Below are 14,169 nucleotides of genomic sequence, written 5' to 3' on the forward strand. Positions count from 1 at the left end.
TCCAGGACAAATTGGCAGTATGGAAAGGAGCACTTTTAATTGTTGAAGTAGTCTGAGTTGCATCCCTATTTTAACTAACAGGTTGGTTTGTTTTTAAAATATAAATGTTCTGTTCTCCACACAGATATAAGACAGTGAGTAATCAGTACTAAGCTACAGAACTTGTTGAGAGGTTTTGGGTGACACCACTGGTTGCAGCTCAGAGACTGTGCTAGCTTGTTCAGCATTCAGGATCAGTTCACGCTTGCTCCTCTGGAAAATAACTGCAGCAATCTTCTTTACATACTGTGTGATCGCTGCTTGTGCACGATGCCCTGCGATGAAGTAATGGGGAATGCCTGACGGTTGGGCACGGCTCAGTGGGCAAATGTTGCCGGATATACGATTCGTACCGTTTCCTTCTGTTCACCTTATAGATACGCAGCCTTTCTTCCTCTGCTACAGGATCTTCAAGAATCCCATCCCATCGAAGGCTTTCGTTAAGCTGAGCAGAAAGACCTTGATCAGTTTGACTAGAGTCCGAAGTGGTGGAAGTTGATACTACAACCTTGCTTATTTCCGCATCCTTCTGATTCTCTTCTGTGTTATTTTGGGCTGAGTCAGGGTTCCTCCCAGGACTTGGGATTTCAAGCGATGGAGGGGAGTGGGCCTGCTGCTTTCTGGTTTTGTGGTGGTGTTTATCTGTTAAAATGATAAACGCTGTTAGCGAAAATGTATGCATTGCCTCTGAGGCTTTCCTGCTTATTGCATAAAGAGGATGATGAGACAAGTGCTTGCTGTGCCTTCACGTGCCCATTAATAAGAAACCAAATCTATAACAAAATATTAATGGCCTAAAAATCTTATTTTTAAGTGGGAAAAAGATATGTATCTGATTGGCTAACGTAACGATTCTCACACCTGTAAAATGCATTTATTGAGGCTGTTAATGCATTAATAGCACTTCTATACTGGCATCAAGTTCACTGTGCTTGCCTAACTCAATTTAGGCAGGAAATCGATTCTTAATTGTTGGGGTTTTTTTTAGGCTGTTATCCATTAATACAGCAAACAATGTGATTATTTTTTTCCTTATGGTACAACTTCTGGAAACTTTCAGGCACCTTTTGTACTAAGATACTGGAAGTGAACGGCTATTCCTTTACATGGAAAATTTTTTGAAATTGACCTCCCCTTTCTGTAGCTATAACAGCAACTCAACCCCACTGATAGGAAGTTAGATCAGTGCCGTGACTCACGGCCATGGAATGGCAAATATTTAAACAACTATACTGTAGCTCACCAAAAGAAAACCACTAAATATTTACAACATCCCAAATCTTAGGCAGTTTATGAAATTTCCTACTTCTTGACAGATGTCTTATGCCTCCTACTGCTTATACTGTGTAGTTACATGTACTCAATCTTTTCTTGGATAGGTTTGTAGCTATATATGAAAGTATGCGTAAAGGGGCTACAGGTTCAGTGAAAGGTTTTGAAGTGCCATAGATGATTTCCTAGGGAAGGTTGTTTTTTCTCTCCATGGCAGTTGTCCTGCAGGATGGAGGGAGAGCCGAGCGCCACATCTTCTGGCCAACGCGGACAGGTGAATCCGAGCTGCCTTCCTGCTGGTACACACACTCCGGCTGCGCGTCCCTTCGTGAGTGTGCAGCGTAAATTGCACAAATATGCGATGTTGAGCAGTGGTCACGTACCAGCCTGGTGCACGCATGGCTTCGCCCGATGACCCCTTCCCTCCCCAGGCCTGCCCGGACCCTGCGTGGGGCATTTTGGGGACAGCTGTGGGGAGCGCAGCGGCTTCGTGGGGGACGGCGGCCTTTGCCCACGCCTGCTGCGGCAGCCAGCCCAGCTCACCTGCCCGTACAGCGGTGGTGGCACTCCTGCGCGGCAGCTGCTGCTGCTTCTTTCTCCGTGGTGGCTTCGTGCCAGGGTCCTGCGGTGGAGGGGGGCACGGGCAGCCCCTCGCCCCCCGCCGCCTGCCAGTGCTGCTCTCCTGCCTGTGGGGCCTTGCAGCAGGCCTGGCATGGCCCCCCACAGCCGCCCTCAAGCCTGGCAGGGAGCAAGGGAAGGAAGGTCAGCAGCCCTGGCCCAGCCTCCCTCCTTGTCCGTGACGCCCCCCTCCATCTTCACTCCCCTCAGGGCCTTCCCCTTCCATCTCTCCTTTCCTCAGCACCTCGTTTCCCCTCAGCACCTTCCCCCCACATTTCCCCTCAGTGCTTCAGCTCCCCTCAGTGCCTTCCCCCTCCATCTTCCCCCAGCTCTTCCCCTCAGGCCTTCCCCCTCCATCTTCCCCCAGCTCTTCCCCTCAGGCCTTCCCCCTCCATTTCCCCTCAGGTTTTGCCCTCCATCTCTCCCCCCCTCAGTGCTTTCCCTCTCCATCTCCCCTCAGCGCCTTCCCTTCCACCTCACCTTCCCCCTTCACCTCTCCTCCCCTCTTCACCTCTCCTCCCCTCAGCACCTTCCCCTCCATCTCACCACTGCCTTCCCCATTCCTTTTCCCCTCCACTTTCCTCAACACCCGCCCTTCAGCGAGGTCTCCAGGGCAGCCATGGCACAGTGGCAAGCCTGGGCCTGCCTGCTTGGCCAGGGGCCCAACGCCATTGCTCTGTGTGAACCACCCTGTTCAGTACAGGTTTCCTCCCCAGTGCCCCTCTGCATATGTAAGTACTGGGGCTTGCCTGAGGTAATATGGCCACCCCAGAAAGTATTGGCTTGTCCGAGGTAGTACAGCCCTGGCAGCAGGTGAAGTACTGCGAGGTTTGCAACGCAGTGCTGCTGCAGAGGGAAAAATCAAAGCCAAATCCATTGCAGGGAGACCAGCTATCGGGGTCCTTCCCACCCCTTCATAGTACCTCAGCCCCATAAATGAAGGGAAACTCCCCTCTCCCTTCCCTCCCCTCTGCCTTTCCCCACATCAGAGCAGTGAAGCTACATGTGAAACAGCTTCTGAGATGGCAATACCTCTCCCGAGTGTTTTGGGGCTGGTGCGATCCTCAGATCTCCTGCCCTTGCTGCTGTGTTGTGGTGGTGACCATTTTAACAGCCTCACCAGTGAGGGGGATTAGTGCACCTCCTTCAGAGGTGAGCCTGGACGAAAAGCATTCGCGGGAACTCTAGCAACAGTTGCTGAAGCAATGCACTGCTTATTTGTCGTCCTCTCCCTGGAAATAACATGAGGTTTAATCCTGGTTTGGTTGCTTTCTCCCCCTGCCTGCCTGCCTCTTTCCTTCTCTCCTCCTGATCTATTTAGATGTGAAATTTGGCAGACGCTCGTGGTTGCATTCAGACAGGTTGTGATGAAATCAGGCTCCCGGGAGGCTGCTCCCACGGCGGATACCTGGGCTGCAGGCAGCACTTCTCCGACTGCCGCTAATGGTCTGATTTCAAAGTGTCAACAGCAGGGTTTTCGTAGTGATGGTTATTACTAATGCTGTACAGCAGCCAGCAGGTCTCCAAAGCCTGCGTGTAGATGAAAGGGATGGTGACATAGGGCAGAAAGGCATGGAAAACAGGAACAGCAGTGATGGGATGTAAATAATTCATCCAGACGGAAAAGTGAGTGTAATATTTTTGGAGAACAGCTGAGGGAAAGGGATTACTTGTAGCTAGTGATGGTTGTCGCTAATTTTATTATGATAAAACCTGACTTGCCAGCCAAAATTAGAGCCCAGTGGTAGCGGCTGGCCTGAGCTACATACAAAGAAAATAATCTTCTGACAGCTCTTCCCTGGAGTTCCAGGACGGGTAGGACCAACGTTCGCCTGGTTAACCGGCCCCTTCTGCTGCTGCAGTTGGCCAGGAGGATGCTGGGTGGTGAGGTGCTCCCTGGCAGCGGGTAATGTTATTCTGAAGGGGCATCGTCTCCAGGCAAGTCCCTTACCCTCTTACTGCTTTCTGTCACTTTTCTCTTTGTCCCCCTTTTCTGTTTAGGCTGAGAGTCTCAAACTCTGCCATGCCCAGCGCAGCCAGACTCCAGTCTCAGTGGATGTTCTACCTGCAATGCACGGTAAAAATACTAAGAACAAACTTTCCACAATCCTCTGAAGGCTTCACTGCGTCTTGGAGGCATGTATCTTTTGAAAATAAACATATCATGAATTCATAAAGTAGAAGTCCAATTTGTAAACCCTTGCCAGGAAGGGTAGTTGCATTCAAGCGGTAGGTCTAATCTATATGTGTAAGGGTTGTTAGATTTGTCTTTCAATTTGCTTGAATATTCCTACTGTCCTCTTTAATTTTAGCTTGAGTGTAAAATGAAATAAAGGTACCGTCGTATTTGTTTCCTTTGGTGAGACGCGGGTGTTATGATGGCCTCCCATTCAGTATAAAATCTGGGTAATGCAACAGGCGGGTGCCTCTGAGAGGAGATTTGTGAACATGCCTTATATCCTGATTGCTTATACGATTACTAGTTTTTCCAATTATATGGATCTGGTGACACGAGGAAGGAAACTTGCAAGCCTTAAATTCAAAGCCCAGCCTAAGCTGGTGTCAGAAAGTGGATCTTCACAGTTGTAGTGTATATGTATATGTGTATTTTTATGAGGACATCAAAGAAATGCCGAAAGCTCAAATATATAACCCATGGCTGCTGGGTTCTAACTCAAATGGCTTTTATTTGGGGGGGGGGGGGTGGGGGGGGTTCTTGGTGCACTTTTTGAGTTCAAATGCAACTACATTGAGAAATTCCTCTAGATTTCCTGTGGAACCAGTTTACTCCAAAGTGTGAATCATTTTCCTGTGCCACAGATACACTGAAACTGCGTATAGACCTACTGCACTGGGCTACTAAGGAAGTCTTCTTGTGAAATGTTATAGTCGATGCTGTAGGCTTACCTTGAACAAGAAAAATAGCATTAGACCTGACTTGTTCGTGCAAGCAAAAAGAGCGGTGGATCAGAATGGGGAGTTTGTCTTTAAAACAGGTAAAAAAGCAGCTTAATTTGCTATGAAGCATCAGTATTCTTTAAACGTTTCCTTTGTCTTATATATTCTTGAGCAGGTGTGCTCTATAGGCAAGATTTTTTTTTTTTGTTCGGATTAGGGACTGAATCATTGACCTTTTCTATTAGAGGGACAAATACAGATTGAATCACTGAGGACCAAATAGTAGAGGATTGCAATCAGAGTAACAGCTTGGAGAAAAATCCTGGCCTTCTTGCTGTGAATTGTAAAGCGGCTAGACTGAGCTGGAGTGCTCAGGGCGATGGGAAGGGAGTGCCAAACATCTCTGGCTGTGGCAGCTCCTTGCCAGTTGTCAGCCTGTGTCCCTAGGAAATGGTCTTTCAGAGATAAGCAGCCAGCCAGTTTGGCCTTTGGTTATTCTGTGTGTTTAAAATTGCTAATAATTAATACTTTTATTATTATTTGTGTATTAAAACACTAATTGTCCACCCCAGATTCTTGTGTCAAATGCTGAACAGACAGATGGTGAGAATCCTTACCTGAAGGAACCTGTGATCTAACCAGAAACGACAGCCAAACTGTGGAAAGCAGACCAGCAGTGCAACGCCTCAGCTCTGATTGCCCGGCAGGACACGACTGAGAATGGGAGCTCAGCCCCCTGCTTACCAGTCCAGTGTCCAAACCGGGAATCATTTCCTGTAGCGCTCCAGGATTGTTACAGTTAGGATTGTTTTGCTGTACAACAGGGCTGCTTTTAAGCATCTGTAGTTCTTGCGGAGAAGAACGCCTTCATGAGAAGAACCTTCATGCCCACGAAGAATGCCCATCTCTCCAAAAACGGTGGCCTTTATTTTGCATCTCTTGAGAAATGCGCCTGTCCGAGGGCGACACAGAAAGGCTGTTCCCCGGCGCGCAATTACGTGCTGTGCTGAAAGGAGACTGCATCAGCTTGGGGCATCTGCGGTGCAACTGTCAGCGTCGCTGATGGGCGTGCAGGAGAAGGTTGCTATCCGTTACAGTCCTTGTCATGTGTATATTTAAAATCTCTGGCAGCTGTGATCTGGTGAATAATTCAGTGAAACCCATCATCGATAAAAGAGAAATTTTGAAGGGTTCTTTGGGTGGAAATGGAAGTGCCTTTCTGAGAAACAAGTGTATTAAAGATTGACTTCATGCTATCGAGATAAAACTCATATTTAGCCTTTTTAAATTTTTAATGTAATGTCACATTTATTCTCTGTGACTTCCAGCTATCAAGGCCCAGCCTTGCAGTCGGACTCTGAAGCATCTGTGGTTCTGTGGGGATCCTGACAAGCAAATTCAACAGCAGAATGGATACAGGCTCCGAGAGTGTGTTGTTTCCTGTGCCTATTGCTCCTGCCAGTACAGCTGGTTAAATAAGGTAATTTATCTTTTCCCTGAAGTTGGCTGAACCGTGTGTTTAATTTATTTATATTATTGACTGTGTGGAGGACTACCCTGGTGCGAAATGTCATCTCCAAGTGCTTTCTTCCACAGAAATACAGGCTCTGTATTAATGCAAACACTGCTTCCTCTGATGTATTTTTCAACATTTGCCTAAACCAAAAAGCAAAATATATACTCAGACTTGAACTTGATTTAGATAAAAGGTGGCTTAGGGTCCCTAAGCTTATCCTGTGAGGTCATGTGGATGTATGGAAATGATGGGGCTTGCAGGGCCACCGCGTTTCTCAAGAGCAGGCTCTGAACGGGCAGTAAAAGCACGCACCGAGGATTTATTTTCTCTTCCTTTCTCTTTTCCTTCTCTGTTTTTCTCTCCCTCCCTTCCTGTCACATGGCAAATTTACTCACTGCATCCACTGGACGTTTGGACAGTAATGAGCCCTAATTTCTGTGTTCACAGGCTTAGTGCAAAGGAACAACTGTTTTCCTGTGATTTTCTGTCGACTCACCGTATGATCCCAGGCTGTCACTTCACCAAGTGCTTTGCTCCCCCCTTCCCACCCTCCCTGTGCTGCATGGGACAGTAATTAGCATTTGCACAGCTCTCCAAAAGGCGAAGCAAGACATGTTTTATTACGATGAAGTGTGAGGGAGTGGGCTACAAGCAATTGTTGAAAGCGGAAGAAAAACCACGCCGGCCCCTTGGTCCCTCAGTCCCTGTGCAGTGAGTTGGTTGAAGCAGGTTGGCTGGGTTGATCGCGGCGCGTTGGGTCCATGCCGTACCTGGTTCACAATCCTTCCTGCAGACTGAGCTTTTACTGAGGTGGGGAGCCCGTTCACAGGACCGTCCACAGCAGTCCCGGGAGGAATGGCTTTACTGTAAAAAAAAAAGCGAGACCGAATTTTGCTGCTGATCCCAGGCAACCTCCTGTAGCTGGTGTCTGTTATTAGGATCGCTCTGCAGATTTGGGCCCTTAATTTTTAAAAGTTTTGAGGTCCCTGCAGTTGTCCCGGGCCCAGCAAGTCACCTTGCTTTGCTACGGGGTGCTCTTGTTCTGAACGTTTTTTTTCCCCTGCAAAACTCCTTTTTGTGGTGGGGTTGGTTTTTGCTGTGAGTTTGTTTGTTTGTTTCTTGGGGTTGGTTTTTTTGGTTTGGGTTTGGGGTTTTTGGTTGGTTTGGGGGTTTTTTTGGTTGTTTGTTTTGTTTGGGGGGTTTGTGGTTTGTTTTGGGATTTTTTGGGGGGTTTTTTTTTGTTTGTTTGTTTCTTGGGGTTGGTTTTTTTGGTTTGGGTTTGGGGTTTTTGGTTGGTTTGGGGTTTTTTTTGGTTGTTTTGTTTGGGGGGTTTGTAGTTTGTTTTGGGATTTTTTGGGGTTTTTTTTGTCTGTTTGTTTGTTTTTTCTACCGGCTTTCCTTGTTTGTAGTTTGTTTTTTTTTTTCCAGCGGGTTTTTATTCTCTTTTGGGGCTCCCGGGCGCGGCTGGCCGGTCCCAGCGCACAGCCGGGGGGCTGCCCGCAGCCCTGCCGGGCGGCCCCGTTCCGAGCCCCGCAGCTCCGGGCCGGGCCTTGGCGGCGGCCGGCGCTGGCGGGGCGGGTGCGGCGCGGCGCCGCCAGGGGGTGCCCGGGCCCGCGGGGGGGCGCGGGCGGCGCCGCCGGGGCTGGCGGAGGCGCAGCGCAGGTGCGCTCCGTTTCCGCGTTGCCCCGGGGCGGGGGGGGGGCGGCGGCGGCTCCGCGCCGCTTCCCGGCGTGGCCCGTGGCGGAGCCGGCCGCGAGTTTTGCCGGGGCAGCGAGGCCGGGTACGAGAGCGGGGCCGGGCCGGAGGGCAGGTGGGTGCGCGGGGAGGACGCCGCGCCGCGGGCGGTGCCCAGCCCGCAGCTCTTTGCCGGGAGGGCGGACGGGCGCTTCGTGCGGAGTTTCAGGTGTTGGTACGTACGGGCTGCCTGGAAACCTGCTGGGAAACCGCTGCGTCCGGGGGCCCGTGGGGTACGGCGCCTTCCCCTGGCGAGCTGGGACAAGGGAGCGGCTTTTGGGGGGGGAGCTGGGGCACCCAGACCCGGAGCTCTGCTGGTGGGAGAGTCTGATCTAAAATGCTGCTGAAAACAGTCCAGAAACACAGCAAGGTGAACTGCGCAAGGAGTTACTCCTGAAGGTAACTGCATGTCAGTGACAGAGGTGTGGGGGGAAACAAGCCAGAAGTGGGAGACTGAAAGTGATGTGCTCCATTGAAAAAATTATCATCAGCCCCGGCGTGCTTTTGAGAGCCGCTGGGCTCGTGCATGTTGTGTGGTGGGAGCAGCCATGTGCATCTTACGGAGGATGGATTGTCGTTCTTTTGGGCACTCTGACACGGGGTGATGGGTGCTGTTGTATGTGCAAGAATGACACGCTGTGCCCACCCCCAGGGTTTTTGGTCTGCTGCAGGTTGGGTCAGGTACTCCCCAGGGCCTGGTCAAAGTCCATGGCTTTCTTTTTGCTCGTACCAACAATGTTCAGGGTGATAAAGGTCTTGGAGTTACACTGGTCGTGCTTGTGTGTTATTCAAAGGCTTCCTAGGATGCCTAAAACCAATACTATAGCTTAAGGATGCTGAGAAAGGGTATTTCATCCTCCAGATGTGATGGTAGGCCTGTGGCTCAGAGCCGTGCTGGATAGCGAGTTTTTGGCAAGGCCTGGGGTCAGGCTGCTCAGCAGAGTTTCTCCGCCGGCCCTGAATGTGCTTTTCCTGGTTCACTTGAGGTTACTCACGAAATAGGCTGGCATGCGGTTCTCCTGCAAGGGATTCCTTGACAAACGCTGGCCCTTGCTCAGTACTTCCCTGCTACGTCCGATTCTTTCTAAGAAACTTGATGCTTCTCTGGAGGCTGGGAGGTGCTGATTCCACCCTGCCAACCTCCAGCCGAGGAAGGCCTCCTGAGTTTTTTAGCATATCAGAATAGTGAAATGAGTCTCTCTAATTGGCCATTTAGATGCTAATTTGCTTCTCCTAGGCCTATGCCAGATCAACCTGCCCCAGCATGTGAGTCAGAAAGAGCCTCCTGTCTTCATGAATTATTCACTTTGCACAACGCACCTGCCTGGCTGGGGATCAGAAGGAAATAGGGCCAAAGTCTGATAAATAAAGATACACCTTGGCAGGTGGAATAGTGCTGGCTTTCCTCCCTGCGTTGTAGGGTGCTGGGGAGCTGGAAGACTGCTTTGCTTGGGCAAAAACTGGTTCTTTATAGCTTACCGTATATCAAGTAGCCACGCTAATAAGTGCCTCTCATTAATACAGGATTGTTGGTACCGTACGTCTGTTTTCCTGTAGAGCTGATTTTATCTTCCCACTCATAGGACTGGCATGGACAGCCAGGGCATTGTATTTTCTAAGCTTCAAGCTCTGTCTTAAAAGGAGTTAGGCTTCTTGCTGCTATTGCTAGGATTGGGAAGCAGCTCTGGTGCATGGGAACCTTCTTTGTTTTCCCCCCAGACCTCATTCCCACTTGTTCCTTTTCCAACTTGGCCTTACGTGATAATGACACTTCTCTCCCTTTCCATGTGCTGAGGCCGATTTGTGTTTACCTTGAGCTGGGCCAACCACAATCAAATACACGGCTCTGAATGAAATCTTCCCTGTTTTGCTGGTGCTGGTACTACTTAGATTGAGCCTTCATGGTGGGACAGACAGGTAGAAAGTCTGATTGGATTCTTAAGTCGTTGTCCCAAAGCTTGCCAAGGCTTTGTGGTGTTTATTTGGACGTTGTGTTTCTCTTGTCTCTGTTGGCCCAAGCTGCAGAGCTGCAAGTCAAGTCTGATCATATTGGATTCCTTGTGCCGCTTGGCTCTCCATCTGCTGCTAAGGGTTTGCACTAACAGTGGGGATTTGTCACAGAAAGAAATTGCAAAAGGCCATTTCTCAGCCGTGCCCCTGTGAGCCGGCCCAGCTCTCTCCCTTCCTGAGAGCGGGCAGCAGGAAGGTGATGAGGATTGCTTGGCTCTGCTGTGCTTGTGCTTCCTGCCTGCTTAGCCCCTATAAAATGTCGATGCTTACAGCAGGCTCCTTTGCCACTGGAGGGGCTGAGAAACTGCTAGATGTAGGTGTGAAGGGGCAGTTCAAAGTGGTTTGTGTGTGAGAGAAACTTTTATAAAGCCCTGATGCAGGCCAGCACTTGTACAGGCACAGTTACGCCCTTCCTCTGGCTCTGAGACTTGGCTGTATCTTGAAAGTCAAGTGTGTGTCTTCTGCCACGCTTCTACAGCCCCAAGGGTTATTCTGTCACTTTAAAACAGTCGTGTGCTTTGAAATACAACTGCGGCACTAGGATCTTTAAAACATGAGGGGAAGACTTGCATCTGGACTAAATAGCCTTCCCCTGCCTGCTCGTACTTTCCCTGCTGCGTGACTAGTGTCTGGGAGGAGAAGGGACTGGCCAGCGGTGGGTGGGAGGCAGAGGCTGGGTTAACCTTATCTCCGCTAGTCATTTATCCTCTGTCATAGCAACAAGAGCAAACACTCACTTAGTTGCTAAGGTTTCCCAGGGATAACGGGGTCTGGTGCGAGGAGCAGCAAGTAATTACACTGCCTCTTTGAGGGAGCAGCAGCTAAAAGGAAAAACAGGCCAGCACGGTACCTGGTGCAGGCTGGGTGTCCTGGGGGAGGTGACGCCCTCAAAGCAGGCGAATTAATTACACCGGCACAGCTCGGCTTGGGAATTGGGAACTCGTCTCCAGCCAACTGTTTAATTTTTATTTTTTAAATGAAGTATTTTAAAAAAAATGCCTAATTAATTTCCTATGAAAGCAAATTACTATAGACACAAGCTGCTTAGCTGAAATAACCAGGCAAATGAAAGCTGACTGGAGAGCTCCTTATGGGCCTGTATAGGACATTTTTGTATTTGCAGGGCTCCGAGGAATTCATGCTTCGTGGGCACCCGTAATCAGCCCAGCTGCAGGAGGGCTCGTGCAGGCTGTGCTTTCGCTGCCGTGAGGAGGTGTTTTCTACTGCAATGACTACCTCAATGTCAACAAGACCCTTCAGTTTTAACTCTGATGTAGTCAAGGTAAAGTCAAAATGTGTTTGAGATGGAGGAGTGGGGAGGGGACTTGGTGTAGCGAGATGATGCTAAAAGTGTACATGAGCTGAAAAAGCAAGCTGATAAATTTGGGACAGAAAAACGTTAAGGGTGTTAAATACAGAGCTACAGCCTGGCTCGGAGTGCGTGATCCAGGAATCTCTGGAGGCTGGGAGGGTATTCTGGAAAAGTATTGCTGTGTTATGCTCTGTTCTTACACTCTTTAAGCGTCTGCTCTTGGAGCTGGTCAGATAGCAGGTACCGTGCTCGCTGGACCTTTGGTGTGACCTGCTACGACTGTGCTCTGTTACTAAGCTAAAGATACGTGATGTTCATGTTTCTATTCTGCTGAGAAAACTGGCCTTCTTTCACAGAAGAGCCTGAAATTCTTTGAAGGGCATCATGTCAAAGGCCTGTGTCTGCATACTGCTGTCAGCCAGGGCTAGCCCTGGGACGTGCTGACATGGCAACCTTCTGCCATCGCAGCCACCATTTGTAGTTGGTACTGAATGTGCTGGTTATTGGAACGCAGATCAGGAGTACATGCAGAAACACCTCCCGCTGCTGTTCTGCTGCTGCTTTGGGAAGGTGCGCCTGCCGCAGGATCCGTGGCTGTGTGGCTTGGTGGGGTGGCGTGGAAGGGCGCTCGCCTCTCCCCAGCCTGCGCCTGGAGGATGTGCTGCCCCACAACCAGCTGCAAGCCCACCTTCATCCTCCAGGCCAAGAAGTGGGAACTGTCCAGTGGGAAAGATCCTGCTCACTTTGGTGTCTCGTGGTCGCTCTGCAGGGATGTGGGGCCAAGTCACCAGTGTGACCCTGCTGCTGTTCCCTTCACTCAGGCCCCACCTGAAGATTCCTCCCTTACAGACTGAGATGTTCTCTGGCTGCAGAGTCTAAGTCTCATCATGAAGACAGCAGAAGCTGTCAGAGCTGCAGGCAGAGACGTGCTCAGTTGTGCATCCTCCGAAATGCTCCTGGCCCCATGCAAAGGCTTGGCTCTCTGCAGGGCAGCTCTCCTTCCTTGCAGTGCTCACCTTAGCTTCTGTGCCAAGGGCAGCCAGGTGGACTCAGATTTAATGAGGTTTTGTTTCACATGACTTCCTCCATCATAGGAAAGGAACAAACAGGTGGAGGGTTTTTAAAGCAGGTCATAGAGTATTGATAAGAGCTCCCTTTTAATTCTTAATTCAAGTAAAAAGCAGAATCTTGGAGTGAGAAGTTTTCTTTCTGTAACACTAAGTACTTGTGCTTCCCCTTTATTCTGTATGCAGTGTACTTGCAGCAGGGCCAAGAGCTGTGGATTTCTCTTGCTCTCTCACTGTTAGAGACTGGCTGCTTCTGCCCTTTGTTAGCTTGTTGAGAGGAGCAGGGAGGGGTTGGCTCAGTAAGGTAGGTGCTAACTGGAACATTTTTGAGAGAGGACACAGTAGAGGCTGACTGCAAGAGAGGGCTGTTTCGCCACAGCCCATAGAAACGACTCGCCTGGCTGGCATGGTTTTGCTATCTTAGTGTTTCTGATTAGGCTGATTCCACCGTACTTCTTGTCCTCTACAGAGATAAGAGGGAGGATGCTTCACGCCTTCTAGATACCAGTACCATTTATCTGGCATCGTTCCCGTGGCCATGCAAGATATTCCTTTCCCTCCAGTCCTGCTAGTGCTCCTGTTTCTGCCCCAGCAGACTGTGGCCTGCAGTCCCATGTCATTCTTGTTTCCTTCTCCAAGGTAGTTGTGTCAAACCACACCGGGCTTTTTTCAGAGGCAAAGGTGCAAAGCCACCTGCAATGCCAGTTTATATCAGAGGGAGCAGCAGATACCCAACGCTGCTGTAAGAAAATGCTCCTGTAAATATTTTAGGGAATAATCTATCCGAAGACTGTTTTGGGATATGATGGATCTCTAGGCTGTGTTTTGTTTTCCTTCCCTCTTTGCAGATGCTGCTCAGGGAGTGGTGGAGAACAGAAAGCATATGCTGAGTAACAAGAGGCAAAAGAGCATGACATTGCTTGTTTTTGTTCAGTCATGCTGAGAAAAGCTCACTGTGGTATGAGGCTGGAGAATGTGTTTAGGTCTCTCCTGAGAAAAATACTTAACTGATGTGCTCTATTCTGACTTGCCTTCAGCTCTGTTAGAGCAGATAAAGCTCTGCAGAGGAGGGGCAGATGTATTCAGCACTGCTTTCCACCCTGAAAGCACAGCTGCTGGCAAAGCAAACTCCTCTGCCCTGACCATGGTATGGGGCTTATCTCCAGCTCTAGCTTTTATGCTAAACATCCCACAGCTGCTAAGCACTGGTCACGTCGGTATGGTTGTGTGCATTCAGCCTCGCCAGTGGTCATTGAGTGTGTGGGCTGTGCTATTCTTCAGGTGTGCGTGAGTGGGAGGGAGGAGTAGGTGGTGTGTCTGAAGAGTAATTTAATATATGCATTTGTGTGTGTGTGGGTACATGTGCATATAATCTTGTAACAACACATCACAGGCTTGGAAAATATCTCGAAAATCCCAGGTCAGCCATTCTGTGTGAAATTGTAGGTTCTCTCTGCTTTTAACACTGAACTGGGGGCGGGAGCCTCCGTATTCTTTTGCTGTTAATGCTTGATTGCTCCCCTGTGTGTGAGCTGCTGTGGGACGTGTGCAGGGACTGCATTCTCTCCTTGCTTGAGATCGTGAAGAAGAAGAAAAGAGCAGGAGGTGTTCTGGGACAAAATGGAAATGCAAACCCACAGCATGTGTGGCACTGAGCAGAGCAGGGAAAGTAGTTGGTAAATTGAAGATGCCAGGGTTTAAGG

General features: G+C 49.6%; 2 protein-coding genes across 5 annotated transcripts in view; one reads left to right on the plus strand and one right to left on the minus strand.

Moving 5' to 3' along the window:
• Window positions 1-238: 238 nt before the first annotated feature.
• On the minus strand, window positions 239-2,470 carry LIAT1 (ligand of ATE1). The gene is made up of 3 exons (XM_076354919.1): window positions 2,410-2,470; window positions 1,855-2,049; window positions 239-681 (listed from the first exon to the last, which is right to left on the minus strand). Exons 1-3 carry the CDS (start codon window positions 2,468-2,470, stop codon window positions 239-241), a joined length of 699 nt encoding a protein of 232 aa, XP_076211034.1.
• Window positions 2,471-8,063: 5,593 nt separating this feature from the next.
• RPH3AL (rabphilin 3A like (without C2 domains)) overlaps window positions 8,064-14,169 on the plus strand; it is a 42,639-nt gene continuing 36,533 nt past the window's right edge. For 2 of the 4 annotated variants that reach the window (XM_076354284.1, XM_076354287.1), the window contains exons 1-2: window positions 8,086-8,153; window positions 11,211-11,369. The gene's annotated coding sequence lies outside the window, so the exon portion shown is untranslated. Of the gene's footprint in view, window positions 8,154-8,187; window positions 8,253-11,210; window positions 11,370-14,169 lie in introns of those variants that run through there. The other 2 variants (XM_076354286.1, XM_076354285.1) reach the window with 2 other exon arrangements.

This window comes from Aptenodytes patagonicus, chromosome 17, assembly GCF_965638725.1.
Source record: "Aptenodytes patagonicus chromosome 17, bAptPat1.pri.cur, whole genome shotgun sequence".
Taxonomy (NCBI): domain Eukaryota; kingdom Metazoa; phylum Chordata; class Aves; order Sphenisciformes; family Spheniscidae; genus Aptenodytes; species Aptenodytes patagonicus.